At 34.9% G+C, this 26727-nt stretch overlaps 2 protein-coding genes and 1 non-coding gene across 7 annotated transcripts; 2 read left to right on the plus strand and 1 right to left on the minus strand.

Annotated features, from left to right (window-relative positions):
* The first annotated feature begins 3903 nt into the window (after positions 1-3903).
* On the plus strand, positions 3904-4099 carry LOC132162671 (U2 spliceosomal RNA). Its single transcript, XR_009438251.2, has one exon. It is a non-coding gene; the product is annotated as a U2 spliceosomal RNA (small nuclear RNA).
* Positions 4100-5414: 1315 nt separating this feature from the next.
* LOC132192201 (Mitochondrial glycoprotein family protein) lies at positions 5415-8285 on the minus strand. Of its 2 annotated transcripts, XM_059607466.1 has the most exons (4): positions 8119-8285; positions 7118-7449; positions 6203-6381; positions 5415-5771 (listed from the first exon to the last, which is right to left on the minus strand). In XM_059607466.1, the coding sequence occupies exons 1-3, from the start codon at positions 8230-8232 to the stop codon at positions 6216-6218; spliced, it is 612 nt and encodes a 203-aa protein (XP_059463449.1). In that variant the 5' UTR covers positions 8233-8285; the 3' UTR covers positions 5415-5771; positions 6203-6215. The 2 variants fall into 2 exon arrangements, with proteins under 2 accessions (XP_059463449.1, XP_059463448.1); XM_059607465.1 differs by lacking the exon at positions 5415-5771 and having other exon boundaries at positions 6098-6381.
* Positions 8286-9556: 1271 nt separating this feature from the next.
* LOC132191534 (nuclear pore complex protein NUP93A) lies at positions 9557-23918 on the plus strand. Of its 4 annotated transcripts, none has more exons than XR_009441291.2 (17): positions 9557-9690; positions 10437-10528; positions 10643-10709; positions 11534-11593; positions 13703-13792; positions 14075-14344; positions 14740-14835; positions 14950-15084; positions 15402-15455; positions 15565-15648; positions 16521-16607; positions 17045-17947; positions 18522-18703; positions 19528-19819; positions 20673-20820; positions 22448-22659; positions 23655-23918. XR_009441291.2 is itself a non-coding variant. In XM_059606607.2 (15 exons), the coding sequence occupies exons 1-15, from the start codon at positions 9589-9591 to the stop codon at positions 20748-20750; spliced, it is 2592 nt and encodes an 863-aa protein (XP_059462590.2). In that variant the 5' UTR covers positions 9557-9588; the 3' UTR covers positions 20751-21058. The 4 variants fall into 4 exon arrangements, 1 of the variants encoding a protein (XP_059462590.2); XR_009441292.2 differs by having other exon boundaries at positions 22448-22603; XR_009441290.2 differs by lacking the exon at positions 23655-23918 and having other exon boundaries at positions 22448-22835.
* The last annotated feature ends 2809 nt before the right edge of the window (positions 23919-26727 follow it).

Raw genomic sequence — 26727 nt, forward strand, 5'->3', positions numbered from 1 at the left:
TGTATGTGTTTTTTTTTCTTCTTTAAAACTTAAGGAAAAAATATAAAATTAGTCATTGTGGTTTACTTTATTTACAATTAACTCCTTATAGTATCAAAATTAATTCAAAGGTCCCTGAGGTATGCCAAAAATATAATTTAGTCTCTACAATTAGATTCCGTCCACTAATTTAACAAATCTCCTTAGTATGACACTGACTTAAATAGGACAAGTATCACAATTATATTGGCTCTAATGTTTTACGTTATTAGAATCTGTTAAGTTAGTGAACGGAATTTAACTATATGGACTAAATTAGTTTTTTCGCATACCTCAAGAACTTTTGAGTTCATTTTAATACCATAAGGAGTTAATTGTAAATCAGGTAAACCACAGTGACTGAATTTACATTTTTCCCAAAACTTAATTTGGTTTCTATCAAACTTAAGCTTGACTCATCATTTTCTAACCCCCTGAATAAAAAAGTTATGGTTTTGTCCATGGCGTATTGGTCTAGATAGATTTGACCTACAAAAATCTTGGAATATGTGGATAATGTATGGCATTATTAAAGGTATGGTTTGTTATGTGGATGTTGTTATATGTATATCTCTTATATCTAAGCGGTTTATGCGGGTCTCACAAATCAAATGGATGATTTGCAAACAAGTTGTACCAGGAAGAACAATAGATATAAAAAAAGGCATTTATCTTCCAATATTTTGTACCAACATCGTATTTGGCCTGCAAATCATACAAAAAAAAATCAACAGACATCAGTATCTTAAGAACCTAGAAGGCATCGCAACCAAATGAAAGCAAGCAATCCTTCGCAAAGGCTTGCTAGGAGCCTAGGACAAGGGAATGCCTCCAAACCCATTTGATATTGGTCTTTGAAATCGTTGCCTGGAAGCTTTTGTAGTCCCACACCGAAAGAATAGAAGCAACTGGAAGTGAACACCGGGAGACAGTGAACAAAGCATTTATCAGTTTAATATCTGGTGCTCCCCACCCAATCCTAGTTTATATCTTATTCTTAATTTATTTTGACTTCGGAGCATTGGATAATTTCTCAACCCAATAAGAAAAAAAAACAATTCCTGCCCGTTGCAAAAACAATTTCTGGAATCCAAAGCCATTCTTTTTTGGTCCTTTACACTGATCAGCTACCGCAAAGGGGAAATAAATAGGAAAACTAGAATGCCTACATCAAAACTCATACCAACCAAAATCATTATCAGAACCTTAATACAATCATAAATATTAAAGAAATTTGGAAAAATTGAAAGAATCGGAAAATATAAAAAACCAATCTTTAAATTCTGTTGAAAAAGAGGTGTTTTGAAGTAGTATGCATAAAAATTGGTGAGTGAAAACCCAATCTTTAATTTAGTATATAGACTAACTTGTAACCCAGTAAATGTGTGATTTTAAATCAAATAATAGATTTGAAATTGCAGCTGCTGCAAATACATTTTTTATTTGAATAATGCTACACTTTTATTTTTTTTACTTATTTTAAAATGTATAATTTAAAGATGCGATTTTTAAAAACGCAGTTAAGTGTTTAATTTTTTTTTTTCTTCTTCCTCTTATAGAAAATAGAGGCATAAACTTGGGAGTAATGTTCTAAATATTTCTCCCTTTCTGCAAGCATTTGGTTTTTATAGAGATTTAACCGAAACACAAGGCCGGGCAAAACACCCACCCGAACCGACTTGATGCATACCACATGTAAAAGATTCAATTACTAAGGTTTTATATGGTAATATTACGCGCTTGACCATTATTAATGGTTCTTTGGCTCAAACCTAGTTTAAAGGAAAAAAAAAAACTCTAGTTTGGGAGTGAAAATGCATTAAAATTATCATACAAACATTTGATTTTCTCCGATATCTCTAGTTTGTAACTAAAAATTTTGCATTGTAAGACTTTCATCATACATATTTATAAAACTACAAGATATTTATACAGACATGAGCTAAATATTATTGGCAAGTATTTGTGTTGCAATCATTTTGTTGTGACATAGAGGAACGCGCATTTGTTATTTTTCTAAGTGACCCGCAGTTATTGTTTTTGTTAAATCATGTTATACACATTTTTTATGACTGCCAAAACTTGTGAACGATGCATAAATAAATTAGAAGAAACTCATAACATAATAATAATTATTTTTTTTAAAAAAAATCCCATATAATATTTTTTGTTTTTATTTACATCTTTGCAACTGATTATGCCTATTTTTATTTTTATTTTTGTAACCGATTATGCCTATTAAAAAAAAGGGTAAAGTCTACATATCTCCTTAAACTACCATCTAATTAACAATATATGCCCAAAACTTTAAATTGCAACAATGTCCCCCCAAACTAACAAAAAATTAAAAATGTATCTCCTAAATATTTGTCAATAAGACAAAAATATTCATCATTACTCATTAGGGAAGACATTGACAATTTTTGGTAGTTTGAGGGATATTGTTAGAATTAAAAATTTAGGAATATTGTTAATTGAGTGGTAGTTTGAATGGATACGTAGACTTTTTCCTTAAAAAAAACTTATCACAAACTAAATTTAACATCACTTTAATTGCAACCTGAATTCGGATTTGTTTTGAAAATTTTGGAATACAAATGCATCTGATTTGCTCAAACTTGTCTCTGCATGAACAATTCATATCTTTTCCAAAAACATTTCTTTCATTGATATCCAAAAACTTAAATTGATGCAGACATTTAATTGCAAAGCTATACAATTTCATGTACATGTCTTGCTTAACGGACACGAAATTATATATATATATATATATATATATATATAAACAAGGGCCTCCAGTTTTGTTTTGTTTTTTTTTTTTTTTTCGGCAACAGAGACATTTTTGGGACATAATAAATAGAAAACAAATCTAGCTATCTCATAAAGCACCAAGAAAGAATAAATTGTATTTCGACCCACAACAACAACCAACTGAGAAATGCTACGGATATTAAGGGTTTGTTTAGGTTTACGATTTTAAAATATGTGATTTAAAAAAATAATTTTTAAAAACGCAATTAAGTATTTGGCAAAATCGCAGTTTGACCTTTAAAATCGCAGTTTATCCTTTAAAATTAGTGTTTTCAAAAAAGTACCTACTTACATGTCATAAATGATAAAAGCATTAGTCGAAGGAAAAACACTAGTCACAACTCCGCTATCACTTTAAAATGACTAATTAATTTGGAGCTTCTTTATAATTTTTTATAAAGCTCAGTTTCACCTTGTAATTAGACAATGTGGGACTTACCACCTATGACTTTCATTATAAATTGCCTATTATATGTGGGTTACTTCTCATATTTTTAATATGAGACTGAGGTGTTACATACTAGCCTTTCTAAACTTGACGTTCTTCAACTTCGCCCAACTTTAAGCTAAAAATGTGAAAATAGAAATCATCATCGTTAATTGTGAAGCTATATTCTACATGCGTGCATACGGAATTTGATCTCTCAATTCTCAAACAAGTCTTGGCAGTCTAAACTCGGCTCAGCTCAGCTCGAATATAGTCTTATCCGAGAGCGATGTTATCTATCAAGAATGGAATTGGGGGGCAGTTTTGAAATTTTTAAAATTAAATTTAACTTCTCATTTATTCTTTGGTCCTCTAGTAAAAAAAATTGATTCAGTCCACCGTTGGGCAAAACAAATCATTAGATTTGAAGTGAAAAAATAAATTTAAATTGAAGTCAGGTTTGCTAGGACCTGGGATTGCCTCGAGAGTCGAAACAAAATGGGCTTTGATGCCCAAGACGTGCAGCTTCGCACATGTTGGTCTTTGAAGTAGATTTCCGGAAGCTTTTGTAGTCCCACACCGAGAGAATAGAAGCAGCTGGAAGTGAACACCGGCTATAAAACAAAGACGGAGACAGTGGACAAAGCATACCTTTCTCGGCCTTTTGGCTAAGATCAAGTGTAGTATCTGTTCTTATCAGTTTAATATCTGATACGTGGCCCATCGGGTCACACGATATTAAATTAATTTTTTATGGGGGAAGGCCCACCACAGTAGCTTGCTATTGGGGTCTTCGAGCGTCGCCCATGCGTTGCACTATTGCACGGGCCTGGCGCACCCCACCCAATCCTAGTTCAAACTTTCTCTTAATTATTTGGTCTTCCGAGCCCCGGATAATTTCTTAGCTCAAACAGGCTGAGAACCCCAAGCACCGTATTTTGCACTTGTGGTGTTTAATTTTCTAAACGATCATTAACAGTTACATATAATTTTGTTATGATTGAACTCGGGATTGGAAATCTCTCTAATTTTTGTCTTTTTGTCAGATAATGAGAAAGTTACTCTTTCTTGAAGGTATTTGGATTAAGCCACCCTTACCGCCCAACTCATCTTTTAAAGATCCATCTGAGTTGATCAGCCAAGTACCTATAGGTGGAGGAAGCCATTTACAAGGTATAGACCCGCTGATTAATGTGCCAGCTGCAAAGGAATTCCCTACTTCAAGCCTCAGTAGCCTTAAGTTTTCTAGATGAGTTCTAGATGAGAAACGCAGCCTGAAATTTAGTAAGTCATATTTTCTTATTAAATACTGAAACATGACATAGATAATATTTTAGATGTTTAGGTTGAGATTTTTGAAAAACAATATAAATTTTCTCTCCTTCCCTTCTTTAAAATATATATATATATATATATATATATAGAATAGTGAAAGCTAATAGTTAAAGTAAAGTTGCTTAAGTGTTTTAAAAAAGTGGATAGTTATTTTTTTTTTTAGTGGATAGTTAAAATAGAGAAATGTATAATTTTCGCTATTTTGGTAAATAAAATTTGATGAGGTTGCTAATAATGCTCTTACAACCCTTCTCGATTTTGGGAGACGTGGAGAATTCTGAGTCTGCTCAATTTTAGAAGATATAGAGAATTCTATGAGTCTTCAATTATAAGGAATTCCGATCCTTTGAACTTGATTATAAATTTTGGATTAAGTTAGGCGCACACTTTTTTTCCTTTTCCGCACCCAATTTACTTCTTAATTATGAAGTTGGGTTTGTTATCCGGTCGTCGAGAAAAATCGTCAGTTGAAGAAGAGGTGAAACAAAGACATGCCAAGGGATTCGAACCCACCACACCACATGCCTCAAAGTTTAAGAAATCAAAGCTAGTGGAGTCGATGAGTTACTTATAATACAAAGTTACAAACACGCCTGAACCAAGCAAACCTATGCAGGAAGTCAAACATGGTGTCCATCCATTTGAGCCATATAGGAGTGGAGTTTTTTAGCAGCTTATTGGTGTCAATAGCCAGCAGTGAAAGTGGAAGGAGGCTTTGCTTCATTTTAGCTTAGGATTGTTACTAGAAACTAGGAACTCAGCTTCTAAAGGTTCTCCGGAGATACTAGGTTAACAACAACTATCTTTAATGTAATTTGTTTATAGAAAATAGTGACATAAACTTACGACTCATGTTCTAAATATTCTTCCTTTCACCATTTCTACAAGCATTTGTTTTGTACAGATTACACAAGGCCGGGCAAAACCCGCCCGACCCTAGCCAACCCAAAAGTTACCAACCCAGCCCAAGGTTTTGTACGGTATTCCATCCTGGAAAATTCAGGCTGGTCAACATTGCAAAGATGCATTCACTTTCCTTGGATCAAGTGACCCAAAGAAGCTTTAGTGGAGGCTAAGGATCTTCCTTTACAGTAGAAGGGCCTTGGGGATTTCTTTTATTATGCTGTTGATATGGCTGTCCTGACTCCTGCACCTCAAACTCCCCTATTAAGACAAATCCCTGTTGGAGCAAAGTTTGGAACCAGTGGTCAAGGCTAGGCTTGTAAATAGAACATGTCATTCATGGAAATTGAAAGGTCTGTCCATCAAAAGTTGAAGCATACAATACCAGGTAAAAAAAATAGCTATTAGTCAATTCAATTGTGCTCAACTGAAAAAAAAAAAAAAAAAAAACATAAAAAATCATAACACAAGTATTGGTCGCTACAAACTATATGATCTAATCTTATTATTCAAAAATTATTCCAATTGCTCACACCGGGGTTACCAACATGACAACCCAGACTCTTCGGCGAAAAATAATAGCGTCCCATCAGTAATCAGTAGTTAAAAGTTGGGATCTAACTGAATAGAAATTGAAAACAACAAATTCTCATACAACAAGATGGGGCAGGTATCACTGAGAAAGAATGAAGAATGTGTGATTTAAACCTGCCATAGGTTGTCACTCGCTTTTTGCGACCAAGGATTCGAGTTTGTGTAACCAGTTCACATATTGACCTTGCTCTTTTTTATGTAGGTGGAGCAAGAGGAAGTTGGTTAGGTTTTCTCCAATTCCCTTGGATACTAGATACTCCTTGAGTGCATCTTGTAGTTGAGGGTCCAAAGAACTGGAGATAGATATAAAAGAGAGAATAATAACATAGATGAATACAATTTAAAGTATCCAAAAACAAAACCAATAAATCAACATGATGAAAATGAAACAAGCATGTGTACTAAAGTGTTTGAAGATAAAACAGGTTAAGAATAAATTACAAAATATTTTCAGAATTACCTTGAAATCGAGAAACCTTGCTAAAACTAAACACTGGAGTAAATATGAGTTTTCAGATTCTCATTACTATTTTTTTCTGGTTGTTTTATATCTTATCAAGGTGCAACACTACAGGAAAATTCATGGATCACAAACTCATCAGATGAGCACCTGGGTAATCAAGATGAGTACCCAGAAAGGCAGATAACATAGACAGTAGAAATAGCAGTGTCCTTATAAATGACAAAATTAACACATAATCAAGTTTATTAAGATTTAGTACACCTATAATACAGCCTCATTATGGATGACACACAAGGAAACTGGCTATAAAAGATGGCCTCCATATCAATTTAAAGGGTCAACATCGAGAGCCAACAAATAAGCAATAGGACAGATCAAAACCACATATATCAGGTTGTTGCTGTTTGTGTTATTTACTTAGACCAAAGATCATATCTGAAATGAGTGTGTGGATTTAAGGGAATTAACATAACAGTAATTCTTTGACAAGCAAACAAACTCTTTTCCCCCAAAGGAAATTTGAAGGTTAATAACAAATATACATAAATAAAAGGACAAAACTTTACCTAAATACCGGGCCTCTGTAGGCTGAAGGATCGACACGAGCTGATGATTGGATATAGCAGGCATTATGGATGTCAAACACAGATCCATTATCACCTCTGTCAGAAACTCCACAATCAAACTGCAAGATTGAGCCCAGGCCAGGCTTTTTCAAACATACTTTCATCAAAACTCCCCTTGGAAACACACTCTCTCTTCCATATGTAAAAGGACCCAGGACGGCGGAGACAACAACCTCTTCCCCCAACTCACATTTTCTCCGCAAAACCACATCTTGGGATTGTGATGAGTCCCATTCCACCAAAAAATCCCCCAGAGAACCACTTTGATTATTCTGTACCCATGTCAACACACATACAAGTCAAGAACAAGAAGGATGCAATCCTCTTAACTCTACAAGGCTACGCACACAAGTAACATAGCTCTGCAAAAATGCTTAAATTGCCAGAGAAGCAAGGAGTTGCAATCAAATTTAGCCATCTGTTTCTACCATGTTCAGTCTCTATGTAGGGGCCATAATTCCTAGAGAGTGGAACACCAAAACAGAATCGTGTTGTCGCCTTCCCATAATAGTGGGAATAAATGTTTGTCGAATTTAGCATGACTTAGAGAATCAATTAACTCTGTCAAACTGTGCTCATATATAAGAGCCATAACACTAATTACACTTCAAATCAATAACCATAATCTATTATCGAATTTCCACATTCTACTTTTATGCGTTTGGGGCATAACTATTTGAATCCATTATCAAAAACTATCTCATCAAATGCAAGTAATGAACAATACAAAAGAATCCCAATTCAAGTTTCATCTTTCTATAAAAATGTTCACAAATATTTAAATCAGTCAACAAAGGGTGTCAATTTTTCATTAGCATCTATACAATCACATTAGAAATGACTGTGTCCAATCAAAATTCTACACAATGTATACTAAACTTGTTTCCCAATTCAAGCAAACAAAAAGATAACAAGGAAGGCATGAAGGGTAGAGAGAGAACCAGAAAGCGATTAGACGAGAGCTCGTGGGTGATCTCCGACTGCAAGACCTTGAGCAAGTCCGAATCTTGAAGAGCTTTGCGACACTGGCGCAACACAGGACTCACTCTCGGCATTCTTTCGCTAGCGTTAGCACGGCTACTACGCCTGCTGCACGAGTTCGGGTTGAAGTTTAGCAAGTACCCAAATCAGAGGATCCGGCTCCAAGTAATTAGGGTGCCCGAATTGTTTCCCACTTTGGCTTTCAAAGGTTGCAAATTGCAAGGGTTGATCCGGTTGAAGTGCACCATCCGTTGGACGATGGGCCATGGCCTAGTTTTTTTTGGCCCAACTACTCCTTTCGGACTGAAAGGCCCAAAGGGAACTCAGTACTCGGGGTTTTCAACTTGGAGGCCCAAAAAGCATTGGGTAATTGGGTGCACTAGTCACTAGACGATAATATTGTCTTCTTTATAAAATGTGTGACATAATATGAATTAAATTATAGTTTTTTTTTTTTTTTCGTAAGTTTGTCACGAATTTGAAATAAGTTATTCCGTGGGTTTTTCGGCCAATTTTGCATATTTGTTAGTGTCACCTTAGCATTTTGCCACATTATATTAAAATAATAATTTTATTAGTTTAATTAAAAATCAAATAATTAAAATTTTAAGATTATTATTTTTTTTTTAAAAAAAAATCCTTAGAAGTGACAAGGGTCTCCTACTTCCCCTTTAGAAATGGGAGGTGGCTTGTAGTCTACCCCAAACCAATAAGGAGCGACTTGCTAGCCACCCTAAAAGTGAGAGACAGCCTAAAAACCACCCCAACCATCCCATGGGGTGGTCCTTGAGCCACCCGAGCCACCCCAGGGTGGCTCCCGTCCCTTGCCAAATCTAAGGAGAGCATGGAGTGTGGCCAGTCCCCCCCCAAGGTTTTTATTTTATTTTATTTTAATTTTTTAATTTAATGTAATGTAGTAAAGTTGCTATCATGACACTAATAAACATTGTAAAATTGGCTGGAAAATTCACAGGACTCATTTCAAATTCACGATAAATTTATTACAGTGAAATTGGAGGAAATTCTAGAAGAAATTTAAAAAGGCGTATTGACTCAAAAATTTATGTTAATTCACCCAAAAAATTTAATATACACAAGAACATATATACAAAGGAAAATAAATACTCATTTCTTCTCTTGATTTTTCTTTTATTTTTTAAAATTATCATTGCATTTGTTGGCCATATGGGCTATTTATATGGACTCTACAAATTTAATGATAATTTTGAATAAGTAAGAGAATGAGAAAAGAATGGGGAAAAGATGTGTAACACATTTTTATACCGAATGTCCCAAAATAGTTTTTATTTTTCAACCCGACCCGCCCCAATTGGGTAGCGTAGCTCCAGGAACACCTTTAATAAAAGGCTTGCTAAAACCCCTTTTCCCTCTCACGAGGGGAGCTAAGTAGTAGCACAGCAGCAGCAGCAATGGCGAGCGAGCAAGGCTTCAGTGGCTGGACCGATCTGCTCCATTCCTCAACGAAGCTTCTCGAACAATCCGGTCCTTCCGCTCAGTTCCCGCCCCTTCAGGTTCCAACCTACTCTCTTTCACAGATTTTCTGTTTGGTTCGAGGTTTTGGATTTTGGCTTGAGGTTTTGCTTGCTGAGAAAAATGAGGAACAACGAAGTTATTGTTAGCCGAAAATTCGTGAAATGCTAATGTTCAAGTCCTCGTGTTATTCGTTGTTCTAGACCGCCTTTTGCTTTCCGCGAAAATGAACGGAAAGAGAAAAGAATGTTTGAATTTCATTGTTTGAGAGTAATGAAGAGAGCGTAAAGATAGTAAAACCTAGACAAAGCTTATAATAACCTCGAGATTTGAGAATACAATTTTAGACTTCATTTTTATTTTGTCGCTCTTTTTTACTATCAGGGAAAATAAACGAAAATAAAAGAAACTAATAAAAATGAATTTAGAAAATCAATGCTCATCTGAGCCTAATGTAACTAGTCAGGTTCATCTCTCACATCCGATTTTGATCAGTTCGTTTGGTAATAAAATGTATGAGGGGTATCGAGGTTGAAGTTTGAATTAATTGTTATTATAATTGTTCGCGACCTTTGAATAATAATAAAAAAGAGTCAGTGGAGCCGAATTTAGGTCTTTGTCTAGTCCAGCTGCGTTGATTACATTTCAGAAATAAGTCATTAATGGTTGGTATTTCTAGAAAGAATAAGTAGTAGATGAAAGAAACTGGGCATTTGGTGTGTGTGGATGAATGCATCTTTTTTTCTTCTTTTCTTGGTTCTGAGTTAATGATTTGTATCTATTTCAGAGAAACTTGGATCAGTTAGAAGCATTATCTAAGAAGCTCAAAGCAAAAACGGTGCGAGCTGAGGCTCCTTCTCAATCTATTGCTGCCACAAGGTTCCTCTATGATTCTTGTTTTAGAGTCTCACACGTATTATTACTTGGATTTACAATTTTGTTGCCAAGAAAAGACTAGAATGATATCTACTATCTCTGTTGTTAAATTTACAGGCTTCTTGCACGTGAGGGAATAAATGCAGAGCAACTCGCACGGGATCTGAAGTCTTTTGAATTGAAGGTAAAATATTCTTTGCATTCTACTTAATGTATATAACCTAGCCTTTTTGGCTGCAGGTCTTGAGTGGCTTTAGATGTAAATTTTTCAAAAGATTTTTCCCACCTTGATCTTAGGTACATATTGAACACCATAAATAAATTTAATTGAAAAGAAAACTAACAAGTAAAAATATATAAAAGTAGAATGATTTATAAAAATATATCTCCTATTATGTGGAATAAGATCAAATTCTTATATTTCTTATCCATGTTTGTATCTAGGATACACAATTTGTTGCAAAAGGCAAGGAATATGCAGATTCCACACTCTAGAATGAAATCTGTCTGAGTACATGGATATGACCTACCCAATGCATGAATTTCATTCTCCTGCCAGTGAATTTGACAATTTTGGACCGAGTTCATACAATATGTTAATGTGCTATAGGAGGGAGGATTCATATAATGACTGGGGAAGTACTTTCCTCAAGTGAAGATCACTGAGACAAGCTCATAGATGTGAATTAAAATGAAAAAAACATCAATTTTATTGATTTCGAAATATAAGAATAGATACAATATGTTTAAAACCATATATGTCTAGAGGCTTTGGACTATATAATTTTTAAAAGTTGGTGTTTTTCCTCATGCCCTCTATATATGCTGCATGTATGATATTACTTATCAGAAAAGAAATCCATGGTCCTATTTGCGCCTTGTTTGGTCATTCTTTTAATTTAATCTCTATCATAGTAGTTGTTACTCTCAAGTTACTTTGGCTTTTGCTTTCATGGTTCTATTTCTTATTATTTGCTCTTTATTTTTTTCTTATATTTTTATGTGAAGACAACATTTGAGGATGTTTTCCCTGCTGAGGCAACAAGTGTCGAAGAGTATTTGCAGCAGGTAGTTTTCTTTCTTCAAAAATTTTCACTAAGAATCTGACATAAATATTTTACTATCACGGGACCCAATTGGAGAAAAGAAAAACTCAAGGGCCTTTTTTATTCTTTTCCCTCCAATTTTTTTGAAAAAACAATCCTCCAGAGGTTTTCCTGGCTTTGTCCCTGACTATCATCATTATGCCTACTGTCATGTCCTTTGAATTTTCTTTATCTTTTGGATTGCTTTGGCATGTTTATTTGCTTCAATTCAAATTGCTGGCATGGCCTGAAATATGTATTTGGTTGGCTGTTACTGCTTTGAAAATTATGAATTATGGTGGGGATGGGACCTTTAATAGTTTTTCAGTAAAATGTTGGTATGAATTGTATTTGTACATTCTTTTGCTTTCTAACTTTGGTGCTAGCATGATTCAAAGATCAGAATTACTGATGGTATAGACAAAAATGACTTTTTTGGATAGCTATTTCCTCCACAGTTATGATTACATGCCTGTCAGTACTTACTCACTAGTGCTGCAAATTTTAAAGAGTCAATGCTCAATTGCTCATCAGCAATCTTGCTTGACTTTCTCCGTCAAATACATGATGATACTCGTATTCTATATTTTGGTTTCAAATATACTAATAAGCTACAGATTTTTTACTTGGAAGTGGCCGAAGACCAATTCAAAGTATAAGTTTAAATTAGTTCTGGTTCTAGGCTTAGAAGAGATTTTGAAAATCTTCCTGTTGACCAACAAGAGCAAGGAACACAGCTATCAGCTTGTCCTGGGCGTGTTTTGTCCTGCTCTATAAAAAGATATGTTTTTTTTTTTGGGTCTTGTTCTATATATGTACTTTTTTTTTAAAAAAAAGTTTCTCTGCATGCCATTATGAAAGTTCGTTAGGTTTGATGATGATCCTAGCTATAGATGGTAGGTTACCACTTAATGGTTGGTCAAAGGAGATGGACATAATGTTCTTGTTCCATGCAATTAAGTTTCCACTGTTACCGGCTCTTACTATCTTGCCCTTGATACCAAAAATTTATTTCATTGCTTTAAGTGATATAGTTTAATATTTTATGAGACAGGGCTAGTCCCCCTAACTTTTACTTTCCATTTGTTTAGGATCCCTAACAAAACTGGTTTCCTGTGAAGCTTTTAAAATTTAGAATTAGTGATGAACTAACTATAAATAAATTAAGCTGTGAATGTATTTCAGCTGAGTTCTTAAGTGCAAATTTGTGAATGACTTCATACACAAGCAGGACTGATTTTTCTTGAAAGTGGGGGAAAATCTGAATTCAATGTAATTTCTAGGAACCTGGTTGTTGAAGTCATAAGCAAATGCCTGGTTATGTAAACAAAGGTTGCCATCTGCTTTAGGATGTGTTATTTTTTATTCAATCTGCACTGCCTATATGCTTGTTCATTTAATGTCCCTTTGTGTCATGTGAACTTGTTCAGAATTAGCACTCTTTTGGGCCCCAGATTAAAGTTCTGGGAATCTTTTGTTTTCGAAAAACTTCTTTCTTGGTCATTCTTCATTTATATATTCACATCTCTGTTTTCCATAAGTAACACTTTGTACGGCCCCATGCATCTCATTATGTTTACTGCATCAATATAGCTTTTGGTAAAGCAGTATGGCAAGATTTATTGGGATATTTGAGAAATAGTTGATTCTCCATCAGATTTTTTTTTTTAATTTTAATTTTTAATTTCTTATAATTTTTCTTTCTTTCAATCTTCAACTAACTTTTATTTGATACATCTCTCTATATATCTAGCTAATAAAATCTAAACTTCAATTGGCTATCGTATCAAAGTGTTGTTTCACCTATCTGTCTACTTGCAAATGAAAAGTTAGAACTATTATAACTAAACCACTGTCTGTCTCTTTCTCTCTATTCCACCCCCTGGCCTCTTCCCCCTTCCAACATGAACATGCAGTTTGAGTGTGCCGTTGCAGTACAGCTTCTTTATCCTGACCAAGATAATTCTAATTTGGTTTCATGAATCTTCCTTTTTTTGAGTACCTCACAGAGTATTCAGCCACTTTCCACTTGCACTTTGAGAGTGTTTGATATTGGTATCTTGATAATGGTGTATGTGATGTTTCTTCTCAGGTTCATGAGATGGCAATGGTCTCAGCCATTCAGGAAGCTCAGAAGGATAATCTCAGAAGCTTTAATGATTACACGATGAAAGTTTTACAGGTTATGACTTATTTTAAACTTATTCAAATTTTTGGGTTTGTTTCTTTATATTTGGACATATACTTTCACACGCGTGCAACACACATATTTGTAGGTATTTCTTGGAGCTGCAATTTAGCTTCAAAATTTTCATTATGGAGTGTTCATTTTGGACCATCTATGAATCTGACATATTTTATTAGGATTTTTCTTTGCTTACTGGGCTTTCCCTGATTGTGAGTTAATTTCCTTGCTTATTGTGCTTTGATCTCTGAATGCTGTGTATAACTTTATTTATAACAGGAGGATTGGCAAAAGGAAAAACGCGACTTTCTTCAAAGTTTAAGCCGAATTTCAACATTACCCAGGACTAATATGATTGAAACCCGCTCTGGGGGTTCTCATCCTGGTCAAACAGTGTCCATTGCATCTAGCTCTCAAGTTTCACCTGGTCCAAATAGCATGGGTCTCGTACCTCTAGCTAACAAGCCTATCCTTGATAAAAAGGCATCAGTCTATGCTGAAGTTGTGAAGAATCTGAACAATGCAAGGGAGCGTGGCTTACCATTTAAGGTAAGGATGGTTATTGCCTTTTAAATTATTACTACATGTCGAAAGGCATCTAAGGTTGGGTGGCCTGCTTGCTTTTTTTTTTCGGTTTAATAATCAAATAAGTATTGGTATGAATGGTAAAGTTGCAATTCAACATGAGATGTTGTCATCTTAACACTTTAGAGGAATCCAGTTTGCAGTATATCTATACTTCTGATACGTCATACTGTTAAGTTATATTGCCTTTTTCTTTCATTGTACTTTCAATCTTGGGTTTTTTAACTTGAAGTTGGCTTTTGTTATGTGTTTGTTAGGCTTTTACTTTAGGTGAGAGGTTCTTTAATTCCAAGTTGGCTTTGTTGTGTATTTTAGATTTTCTATAAGTAAGATATACTTGCTTTTATTCTTTTTACTAGCCTGCTACAGCTTTCAAGGGTGCTTATGAGAGCTTGGGCGTTGAGGGATCTAGCGGAAAATCTGTTAACATGCAGAAGATATGGCACCTCATTCAGGTTTAACCTCTAACATTGCGCTTAGCTTGTTGATATATTATAGTCTGTGAGCTTGTTATTTTATATGTAATGTTCTCTTTTTAATACTAGTTATTCGTATTTTCATTTTTACAGATGCTGATGGGTGAGGATTCAACTATGCAACATAATGTTTCAAAGAAGATGTCACTAATCATTGGTGCAAGGCGCCATCTGGAATGGGGGCATGAGAAATATATCATGGATACAATACAAAGTCATCCTGCACAGGTTATAATTTTGTATAGTATCGTATTATTTCAATGCTGATGCTAACATTTCCAAACTGAATATTGTTAATGAATGGTTATGTGTTTTGTTATAGATCTTTTAGTTTATTTGATTATTGCTTCTCCTTCGTTGGTTGAACGCTTAATCTATTGTTGCATGTTCATATGAACTTTACTTTTGGTAATGATTAAAAAGCTCCCCCTCCCCCCCAATATTTCTTTTGTAAGCATCTTGCTTAATAGATATGTATGAAAACATAAAGTGCAGATCTCTTGGAAATGGTTGTTTCGAAGCTCATATTTGCATTTCTCATATAGGCTGCTCTTGGTGGGGCTGTTGGAAATTTGCAAAGAGTCCGCGCCTTTCTTCGGGTTTGTTTGCGTGTTTCTATTGAATTTTCTGGAATCGCATATAAAGATGCATTATATCATCCTGACAAAAATTAATTATGTTGTCTTAATTTTATTTGTTTTTGTGCAGATTCGTTTAAGAGATTATGGAGTTCTGGATTTTGATGCAGGTGATGCTCGTAGACAACCTCCCGTTGATACCACTTGGCAGCAGGTCTTGAATACGTATATTTTTATTTTGTAATCTAGCTTGCATTTCGCTAATCAATCTACTTGTTTTAATTTATGATATGAAAGAAAGTTTTCTTCTGCCCCTATATAATTTTTTCAAGGGTTCTCAAATTATTTCAGATTTCAAGTTATGTATAAAGCTGATTAGTTTCAGCGATGCAATTCACAAGTTCCAATCAATGACTGATGTCAACTTTTGAAATAATCCATTGCATGACTGCTTAATTTGGTCCTGTTTAAGCTATTAAGCATGTTCCTTTATTCTTTGAAGAACTTAAAAGTAAGGTGTCCTGGTAGTTTGTGCATATGATATTTATGATCTATAGGGTTCGCATCACACATCTCAAATATATTTTGTGTGTGCGTTCTCCCGTAGTTCCTCCTCTAAAGTCTTGTGAAGTTGTTTGAAACTTCAATCCCTAGTCCTTAAGGCTATCTTGCTTTCAAGGAGGGTAACTGAATCAGATTCAGAGGTGCATCTCAATTGTTGAATTGTTTCTGCGCTTTTTTCTTCTTCTTTTCTCTTTGTCAACATAGGCTGTTTGGGAACTGTGGTCCACATTCTGCTCACCGTTTTTAGATATAATTTAAAGGAGATATTGACTTGCTTTTAGTGTATCTTGGGTCTGTCACTTTTGAAATAGTAAGCAAGAGCAGTACCATATGAAAACACAAATAGACATGTAATAGAAGCTACCAGTTCCCTTTTGTTTTCTGCGAACTTTTGTTTTCTCTATCTCTCTAATAGATTTGATTGATTTATATGTTTATATTTTAGTTTTTACTATAAACTATTTTCCCCCTACTTTTGAATAACTTTGTTTTTTACTAAATCCTATTCTTTATGTGCGACAGATATATTTTTGCTTGAGGACTGGATATTATGAGGAAGCAAGAAATGTGGCTCTGTCATCCCGTGCTTCACACCAATTTGCTCCCATGGTATAGATTGTTCACTGGCTATTGATAAGGCTTTATTTTAGGCTAAAATGAACCTATACCTATGTCGTTGAATGCAATATTAACATCCCTTTGATTTCAATTTTTCTAATCAAGCCTCCTATAGTGTCCAATTGTTTTGATCAACTACTTCGTTTCTCTTTTTGTTAAAATCATTGATGGTAATTAGTCAGCTGCGATGCTAGTGACCCAAACCCTCACTTTGATATTACATTAGTCATATGAGAATAACTTTTGTTCATGATTAAAACAAGAAGATGATAGAATTAGTTGATTAGGACAACAGGATACCACTAGGCTTGTTAGTAGAAAATTTGAAACTTAAAGGAGTGTAAATAGAACCACATCAAATAACAGTGAGTGTTGGTGTATTTTACCCTATATTTTGTTCGACCTTAGTCATTCTTCCTTTTTGACAGCTTGCAGAGTGGATCAATACTGGAGGGATGGTGCCAGTTGAGACTGCAGTCACTGCATCAGAAGAGTGTGAGAAAATGTTAAGAATGGGTGATCGGGTTGGACGAGCTGCATATGACAAGAAAAAGTTGTTGTTGTATGCTATCATATCTGGTTCTCGCAGGCAAATTGACCGCCTGCTTAGAGATCTACCAAATCTGTTCAATACTATAGAGGATTTCTTATGGTTCAAGCTGTCTGCAGTACGAGATTACTCAAGTGGAGTCTCATCTGTTATTCTGAATGAGGGATTGGTACCATATAGTTTGGATGATTTGCAGGTCTACCTGAACAAATTTGATCCATCATATTATACCAAAAATGGGAAGGACCCTCTGGTATACCCTTATGTTTTGCTTTTAAGCATCCAGTTGCTACCAGCTGTCGTATACTGGTCAAAGGAAACAGGAGATGAAGGATATAATGTTGATGCTGCCCACATGGCAATCGTGTTAGCAGACCATGCTGTCCTTTCTGAAGGAGCTGGTGCTGGGCAAAAACTGGGAGTGATGGATGCTTATGCCGAGGCATCTAGCATAATTAGGCAGTATGGATCTGTGTATTTACGCCACGGTGATCTATCAATGGCATTAGAATATTATGCACAAGCTGCTGCTGCAGTAGGCGGTGGACAATTGTCATGGACAGGAAGAGGTAATGTGGATCAGCAAAGGCAGAGAAGCTTGATGTTGAAGCAACTCCTTACTGAGCTGTTGCTACGTGATGGTGGGGTCTATCTTTTACTTGGTTCAAGAGGTACTGGAGAAGAAGGTCAATTAGGAAGGTTTTTGACTGATGCGAAAGCAAGGCATCAGTTTCTGCTTGAAGCTGCTCGCCAGTGTCAGGAAGCTGGGCTTTATGACAAAGTAATCTTAATTTCTTGCCTTCTCAATTTCTTTATTTCTGGAGTTCCATATGAAGAAATTGTGACTTGTTTTCCCTTAGTATTAGTGATTTTCAGATAGCCTTATAGGATCATTATGTTTGTTCCATGTTCTACTCCTTAATCTTGGATTCTTGGTGGTGAGCCATGTTATGTTTAATCTGCAAAAGTTGCTATTACCTTTTGGGAGTGGGAATGACTTCATGGTTTAACTATTATTCTTCAGACTCGTAGGTGAACAACGTTTCCTTGTTAAAATAAACTTGGATGACTCCATGATGTAATTATTTGTTGACATTTTTCATATTGGTTAAAAATTTTAAATGGTATTCTTATATATACATCTTTTGTGCATACTCTCAAACACTTTTACTTTCTTCTGTTTGCCCTTCAATTTAACTTATTCATGGTTTTATTCATGCTTCTGCCATCTTCAGCTGTTAATGTTTCTTTCTTTTAATGGTGTTGCTTCAACTATTTTCATTTCCTCTTTCACTGTGTTATATAACTTTATGTTTTGGTCTTGCTTTGTCCCTTACATTTTGATGAAAATTCAGTCTGTAGAAATTCAGAAGAGAGTTGGGGCATTTTCAATGGCACTGGATACCACCAATAAGTGCCTCTCTGAAGCAATATGCGCCCTCTCACATGGTAGATTAGATGGTGAGAGCCGGACTGCTGGCCTCATTCATTCTGGCAATGAGATACTGGAGACATACAGATATTATCCTGAAGTCAGGTTATTTCATTACTCAGCATTTCAATATGTTCTTCTTCTTGGTGTTTGTGGCTAGTCTTGGCCAATGTTGGTCTTGTATTTTGTCACCTAAGGTCAATGGTAGATTGAGGCAAAATGTTTTCAACTAATACGAACCTTCTGAGATGTTAGGGGCTTTAAATTTAAGAGCTCATATTCTGGAGTGGATTTGAAGTTCAATAGTTTCTAAAATTATGAAGCAATTTTGAATGATTATAGTATAGTCATAACTACATCCAGGTTCAATTTATTAAGCAAATGAGTGACAGAACTCAAGTTGACCCTAGCTTAATTAGAATTAAACTATCATCTGAGTTGACTAAATGGCCAAAATTGAGTTTTGTCTGTTATACTTTTTCATAATTAGCAATGTATTCACCATTACATTTTAATAATAAATGCCAAATCCTCTTAGAAAGATCTGGATTTTTCAAAAATTGTTAATGAAGTTTTTGCCTTAATTTTTAATGAATTTTGTTTAAAATTTATTTCTGAAGCTATTGGTGAGTTATGCTGCTGCTCCCTTCTTCAGACTTCTATTTTTTTTTTTGGTTTTTGTCGACAATTAGTTTGATATTTTCTTTTCTTGGCTTTGATCTAGTGTTTTTGAATTACTGGGACCTTCACACTTGATCAAAAAGTCAATTTTGATTAATAAATTTAGAAAATATGACTGAATCTCTTGAACTGTTAACTGCCCTTATCAATGATTTCTGTTAATTATATATGTCATGGTTTACATTTTATATACTCGTCTTTTATTTAATGTTTTCCCCAATTAAAGATCTCTTGAATTTGCTGTGCAGTCCTCAAGAGAGAGAGCATGTTTTGGAGCAACAAACCATGTTAAGACAACTTGAGGCAATATTGTCAATCCACAAGTTGGCAATAATGGGCCATCATCTGGATGCTTTAAGGGAGGTTGCCAAACTTCCATTTCTCCCATTAGATCCACGAGCACCAGATATTACTGTTGATGTGTTCCAGAATTTATCTCTTCATGTACAAGCTTGTGTTCCAGACCTTCTGAAGGTTGCTCTCACTTGCTTGGACAATGTAACAGATTCTGATGGATCACTTCGTGCTTTGAGGGCTAAGGTATGTTGAAATAAGTGAATAAAATTCTTCTGCCATCTTTCCATTATTCTTTCGTTGGTTCTCTCTGCAACTATTGTTTTGCTTATAGCCACGTGATAGCTTAAAACTTGGTACTTTGAAGGGCACTTATTTTGTTTTGTTTTATGTTGTCAAAATGGAATTCAAGGATGCTCATAAAAGTGAGTCGTGTTAATTTACTGATGTGTCATGGAACTCCATTAATCTTTCAAGCAGAGTTAAAGGTGGTTAGCTAGTGTATCTTACTTGTGAAGTTTGTTGATTGGATTCGTTGGTATGAGCTTGCTCCATTCAAGTTCAATAAGAGAGTATTTTTTTCATTCAATGTTTGAGAGCTGCGTTCTCTTGAATTTAGCTTCTTTGGGGTTAAACAGGTCATGCCTAGAATGGTGGAAGACACAGTGGCTAGTTGGACATAGCATTTTGGGAAGCATAGCAGTAGTAAAATTTGGAATGTTGTGCTTTACCTCGTATATTTGTGTCTGGAGGGTTTGTTTACCCAATTTGTTAGAGCTTGTGGAGCTTATGGACTTTAGGAATTAGTTTTTATTTTCTTTCTTATAAGGTGCTTTCTCTTGCATACATCATATGTACCAGGTGACGCTCCTTGTGCTTTTTAATTGAGATTTACTTAACTAAAAAAAGTATCTGATAATCTTTGAAATTGTCAACTTCATTTTACTGAGAGAGAGAGAGAGAGAGAGAGAGAGAGAGAGAGAGAGGGCCTTGTAGGAGAATGTAGCAATGGTTTTTTCTGAGGTATACTGGAGTATAATATAGTTTTTGGAATGTGCTGTTCTTGTTTAATGATGGGTGAATATTTTTGTCTTTGCAGATTGCAAGCTTTCTTGCTAATAATTTGAATAGGAATTGGCCCCGTGATTTGTATGAGAAGGTTGCTCGGAGCTTGTGAAGCTTACAAAGCATGGTAGATTGAGATGTCCCGATCCGGCATAGCAACTCTAATGGGATACTGGGTTGAGGTATCAAATATTTAGCTCTTTATGTAAAAAAATCCATCAAGATAAGCAATATTACTATACTAACCAATGTGTTGTGAGATACTAGTAGAAAAAGATATATGTGTTGGTTATGAATTTCGCAACACTTCCTTTTTGCTATCTAGAACCTGTGTACAATCTGTGCTCATTTCCATTTTCTTTATGCGGTCATACTTGTATAATAGAGAATGAGAAAGCTGAAAATAGTGCATTGTTATCATCATGTCTTTAATAGGTCGGAGTGTCTTCCATTTGTTTCATGAGTGACCCTAGTTATTTTTATGATTTGATATTCCCCAGAGTGAGGTAAGGGGTGCCAACTGGAAACAGATCATCTCCATTTCAATTGAAATGGAGAGAAGCCAGTTAGTGCAAATATGAGGGGCAAAATTGTCCAACATTAAAATTGGGACAATTTTGCTCCTCTTTTAAGACTTAACTGGTTAAATTGAAATGGAAAAGATCCTTTTCGGTGCCGACCACGGTATTTATAAATGAAAAACACTTAAATATTTTGTGCTTCATGCTGAACCTTGATTATGTAATGACCCTACTAGTTTGTTGCACCAAAATGAGGTCTTTGATATACAAAAAGAATTCCCACTTATTATTCTTATATGAATTTGCTTAATATGAATTCCAATGACGGTATCTGGAAGATTTTGTGTGTAGGCTAAGGCAATAGCAACACAAGCCTTTCCATTATCAGGATTCTCTTCAATGTTCGAAGTGGAGAGAACTATTCCTCCTTTATTAACATAATAATATAATAGCTTTTGAATTTGGGATCGAGAAGCTGACACCTAAATAGCTGCAGCTCAGTAACCTATACTTTTGCTATATGTGTATAGCCTACCATTAATGTATGTACTTTACTGGTTTAATTGAGGAGCTGTGTTGCCTCATCCACTTTTGTGTGTTTGTTTTAATTCTCCCCTTTTCATTGCTAATTTATTTATTTATTTATTTATTTTGAAAAAAGGAAAAAAATAGCCTCTTGAACTATCTTCTTTTTTAGTATTTGAACTTCCAAATTTTAGAAAGTGACATCGGGGCTTCTCATATTATCGCCGTGTGTCAAATAGACAATTTTGTTTTTTTCTCAAAATACCCTTAAAGTTATTAAAAAAAGAGCAATTTTAGAAATTTTTTTTGTCCCTAAAAAAATTGAGGTGACTTTTAAAATTTCTATTTGATCAAAATTTAATATTAATTAACCATAAACTTAACGGTAATTTTAAAAGTTATATCATTTTTTGATGGATACAAGGACTTCTACGATTACTCATTAAAAGATAAAAAATTGAAAAATTGAATTTATTTTTTAATAAAAAAAAACTTACTGAAAACACAAAAAATAGGTGGCCAATTTCGTAATTTTCTTCTTTTTCCCCAAATGATTACTTTTGTATATTTTTTAATTTTAATAAAATTCTTTAGAGAAAGAAATGCAATTATTTAATTTGACACATGAGAGTAGTATGCAGGCCCTTAACTCAAATGTGTCTTGTCAGCCGCCGGGCATATCAACTTGTGTGATGTCAACTCGAACATCTGTGAATCTTTTAGTGTCTAATGTCTTAAAGGACCACTTCAACTTGTTTGGCAGGCAGGGCGAGCACTATCCAGTGCCGACAAACACGAGCATCACAAAAGGGACTCCATCGGCCGACGGCCGGTTACAAAGATGTGATGGGTTTTGATAGCTGCTCTCAAATTGAGATGGAGATGATAGGCTACAGATCTCTTCAATCAGTTCAATGCTGTAAGTCTGTAATTTTGCAGTTGGGCCTTGACCATAGGGAGTAGGGTGGAGTCGAGGTGAGCTTTAAAATTGCTTCATCACATTGTAGTGAGATAAAATTATAAATTCAGCTTTGGCATTTAATTTTGATGAGTTGATGTGCTGAAGTATGCTGATTTATTTAAATAGGTAGGGCATGCATCTATGACTAGATTATTAAGAATTTGGTCTGTAATTATAAGAATATCTATACAAAATTATTTGTCTAAATAAGTTTTGAGTTGTTCAAGAACTTATTCAAGTAGTTGAATCTTATAAAAATTATCTTACATTTACCATTTGAATTGCAAGTAATTCAAACAACAAAATTGTTGAAGATTTTTATCCACATCAAACACCCTCATGCCAACTGTCAAATTGGAAATTATGAGCTGTATCAAGTTAATAAAATTAGACTCCGAGAGGTATACTCTCATTTTTTTTTCCTACACTTTTAATGGATCAGGTCGTAATTGATTTAAATAGAGCTAATCCATGTCAACATTATTGCTGGAGATCTATATTCGCACCAAACACCCCACGCCACTCAAACTGTCAAACTTGAGACTGTAAGAACTATAAATTATATTGTCCTTCCTTTTTTTATTTTTCTTGTACTTCTAATGGATGAAGCCGCAATCCTTTTCGAATAGAGATAATCTCTAACAACAAAATTGATAGAGATGTTTATTTGCGTCACACACCCTCACACCACTCAAACTGTCAACTAGAGACTATGGACCATCTCAAATTAATAAGATTAGACTATAGAGGAATACTCTCGATTTCTTTTTCTATTACCCTACACCTTTAATGAACTTTCTCTATATAATACCACCATTATTTTATTCATCAAATCAGCGATAATTTGTCTTGTATTGCTGATTTTCAATACAAATTAAAAAAAAAAAAAAAAAAAAAAAAAAAAAAAAAACCTGATATAAAGCCCATAACTAATATTCCCTCTTTTGTATTGTTTTGTTTTGTTTTTAATACAAGTACTAATATACCCTCTTTCTTTCTTTCACGTCAGTTGGAGCATAATGATTACATCCACAACACGACATAATGTTGTGCAATCTGCTGCTCTCTAAACCACGTTATTCTCGGTTGGACACGTGTGAGTTGTGAAATGTCACGTCAGCATCTTCTTCTCAAAGAGCTACACAAAACAAGTGTCAAAAGTCAAGGTGCATGCATGTCATGTCCGACAAATGGTAATGGATAAGAGAGACTGTTTGCCACTCGCAACACATCCCAAATGACTCTCCGTAGGCTGCCGCCAATAGCCCATACTTCTCCATGCTGCCATGATAATCTCATTTTTCTCCACGTGGCTGCTCCCTGCATCTACACGTGTCACTTCTGCAATATTGACAAGGCAGTCCCCTAACCCCACAGGTGTAGAAGGTTTTAATTTTTGTATCTTAATTATATTTTCATATTGGATTCTAATCTTGTCGAGATTTTCGAAATATATAAACTTTTCCGATTATATTCTTTCAACGACTGTTTTGCTCATCTTACTAGTTGAGCTACTGTAAAAATACAGAACCAATTTATCATTGCAACTGTAGCCACCAACTCAAATCTTCAACTAATATGAAGGAAAAAATCTTCTTCAAAGGAACTTTTTTGTATCTTTCTACTGTACCCAACCCAAACATTCCTTCAGGACTAAGACCTTTACAAAATGTGGCTAGTGGTCTCAACATGTAATCCACATATAGAATGTAAAGGCTTGAAAATATTTTCTTTTGTCCACAATAGATTATTGCATGTCTTCCACAAAAACATTGTCATGACGACCCTGAAACATTAATCTTTCGAGTAATAGTAAAGATCATCTTTTTATCATCTTAAAGTTGATGTGACTTTTAAAATTACCATTAAATTTTAAATGAATCATACTTAAATTTTAATTCAATGGTGATTTTGAAAGCCACATCAAATTTAAGAAGATAAAAAGATGATCCCTAATATTACTTTAATCTTCCATATCCTTTTTCGTAGACTACTATAAATTGAAGCTTTGGAGCTTCCTCCTTTGCACGTAATGCCTTGGGAGGTAAATGTATTTTTTCCAAAAATTTTATGGAGTGCTAATGCCATCTCAAATTTACAAAAAAAAAAAAAAAAAAAAAAAAAAAAACTAGAAAATGAGAAAACTTTTGAAAAGAATGAAGGTATTGGAGAGTCTCCTCTCTCTATGTGCTACCTAGGGGTGTCAGGACCACCCCCCCTAACTTAGGGGTGGGGGCCTGCCGGGTTCGACTATCCTTAAAAACGTTTTTAGAGGTGGTCTTGTCACCTCCTAGCTTTTTTTTTTTTTTTTTTTTTTTTTCTTTGGCCGGGGTGGAGGGGGTGGTGGGGCGGCGCAGTTATGCCCATTAAAACGGCGCAGTTACGCCCATAAACACGTTTTTATGGGTGGCTGGCCCCCACCCCAAGTGAGAGGGTGATTAAGCCACCACTAGGTGACAAAGAATAAAGACTCTAAAACCCTCATTTTGGGGGGGAGGGGGGGCGGAGTAGTTACGCCCATAAACACATTTTTGTGGGTGGCTGGCCCCATCCCAAGTGAGAGTGTGATCAAGCCACCACTAGGTGACAAAGAGTAAAGACTCCATAAAACCTTCATTTTCACCTTCATTTTCTTAAGATTTTTTTTTTATAATTATTTTTATTTGTTTATTAGGTGTAAAACGGAGTTCGCATTAACGCCTCCACAAAGTTCAGGGGAGATACACTTTACTTTCCCTCCCCCTTGAGGGATTTTGGGTAAAAATGTCACATGTGGCGCCACGACTTATTTCCCCCCCCCCCCTTTTTTTTTTTTTTGGTTTAATTTAGCAAAAAAAGTTGGTAACTTTTAAGATGACAAGACCAAGCTAGTTGTGATCAAGCCGATCGACAAAAAGAGAAGAAATCCTTAATTATTTAGCAAAAAAAGGTTAGTGGCTTTTACGTGGAAAGCTTGTTTTCTTTAACCACACCATCAAGTGGTTTTAAATCGTCTTCAAGGAGTAGTTCAATTGGCTGGAGATTATGCCTGCGGAGGTTTTTAGTTCGTAGGAGTGAAAATCTATAATCACTAACCGCTTTGCTAACTGCACTAACCGCTTTTGAAAGCAGTTATTATAAACTTAGCGGTTAGCGGTTACTGAGTTTTTGAAAACCACTAACCGCTTTATATATATATAGTTTTATTATATATATTTATTTGTATGTTGTGTACAAGACTACAAGTGAAGTGATGATTTACAAGAATTGTTGTAATTTTATTTGTATATATTGTGTAGATTTGTAGAAGGTGACCAACAATGATTTTGGTATGTAGCAATTTTTAATGCTAAAATTGCCATGAAAAGGAAAAAAAAAATTGTTTAAAGTGAGCAAAAAAAGGTTTAAAGTGAGCCCAAAATCGGTCCAAAACAAAACAAACCCCCCCCCCCCTCCCCCCCCAAAAAAAAGGCTCAAAAAAAGCAGTTAGTAAAAAAAAAGTTATTCGGATGCGGGACGGTTAACCGCTTAGCAGTTAGCGGAGGCAGTTAATAAAATTTACTAATCGCCTAGGCGGTTGCGCTTAGCGGTTTTAGCCACTAACCGCTAACTGCAACTGCCTTTTCACCCCTACTAGTTCGAATCTCCCTCCTCCCTCTTGTGTAGACATGTCAAAAAAAAAAAAAAACAAAAAAGTAGGTTTTAAATCGATCTTGTGGGGAAAAAAATTAAACGAGAGTAAGAGAGGGAGAGAGAGTTAGCAGATTCGTAATGAATTAATTCTTTCAATGCTAACTCATCATCTTTGTGATACTATCATATGGTTGCTATCATAGATATTCAAGATCAACGAATATGCATGGTTGATTTCCACATATGCACGTACAATTTACAATCCAAATTCAACACAAATATTTTTCTTATTCATCTAATAAATGTATGATTTTCCCTTGTAACCTTTTCTCACATTTGATTAGAAAAAAAAAAAATAAATGTATGATTTGTTTAAATGTTTCTTATTCGTCTAAAAAAATGATTAACTTTAATCATTAATTAATTAATAACTTTATTTTAATAGTTGAAGTCTAACACATGAAATATTT

Source organism: Corylus avellana, chromosome 10, assembly GCF_965113065.1.
Source record: "Corylus avellana chromosome 10, dhCorAvel1.hap1.2, whole genome shotgun sequence".
NCBI lineage: Eukaryota > Viridiplantae > Streptophyta > Magnoliopsida > Fagales > Betulaceae > Corylus > Corylus avellana.

Excerpts from the sequence above, each read along its gene's own strand:
- LOC132192201 (XM_059607466.1), bottom strand. The coding sequence starts at position 8,232 with ATGCCGAGAGTGAGTCCTGTGTTGCGCCAGTGTCGCAAAGCTCTTCAA. Across the intron at positions 7,450-8,118 it reads TCTCGTCTAATCGCTTTCTG|AATAATCAAAGTGGTTCTCT; the intron begins GTTCTCTCTCTA and ends ACATGGGTACAG. Across the intron at positions 6,382-7,117 it reads TACAGAGGCCCGGTATTTAG|TTCTTTGGACCCTCAACTAC; the intron begins GTAAAGTTTTGT and ends ATCTATCTCCAG.
- LOC132191534 (XM_059606607.2), top strand. The coding sequence starts at position 9,589 with ATGGCGAGCGAGCAAGGCTTCAGTGGCTGGACCGATCTGCTCCATTCC. Across the intron at positions 13,793-14,074 it reads ACACGATGAAAGTTTTACAG|GAGGATTGGCAAAAGGAAAA; the intron begins GTTATGACTTAT and ends TATTTATAACAG. Across the intron at positions 14,836-14,949 it reads AGATATGGCACCTCATTCAG|ATGCTGATGGGTGAGGATTC; the intron begins GTTTAACCTCTA and ends TCATTTTTACAG.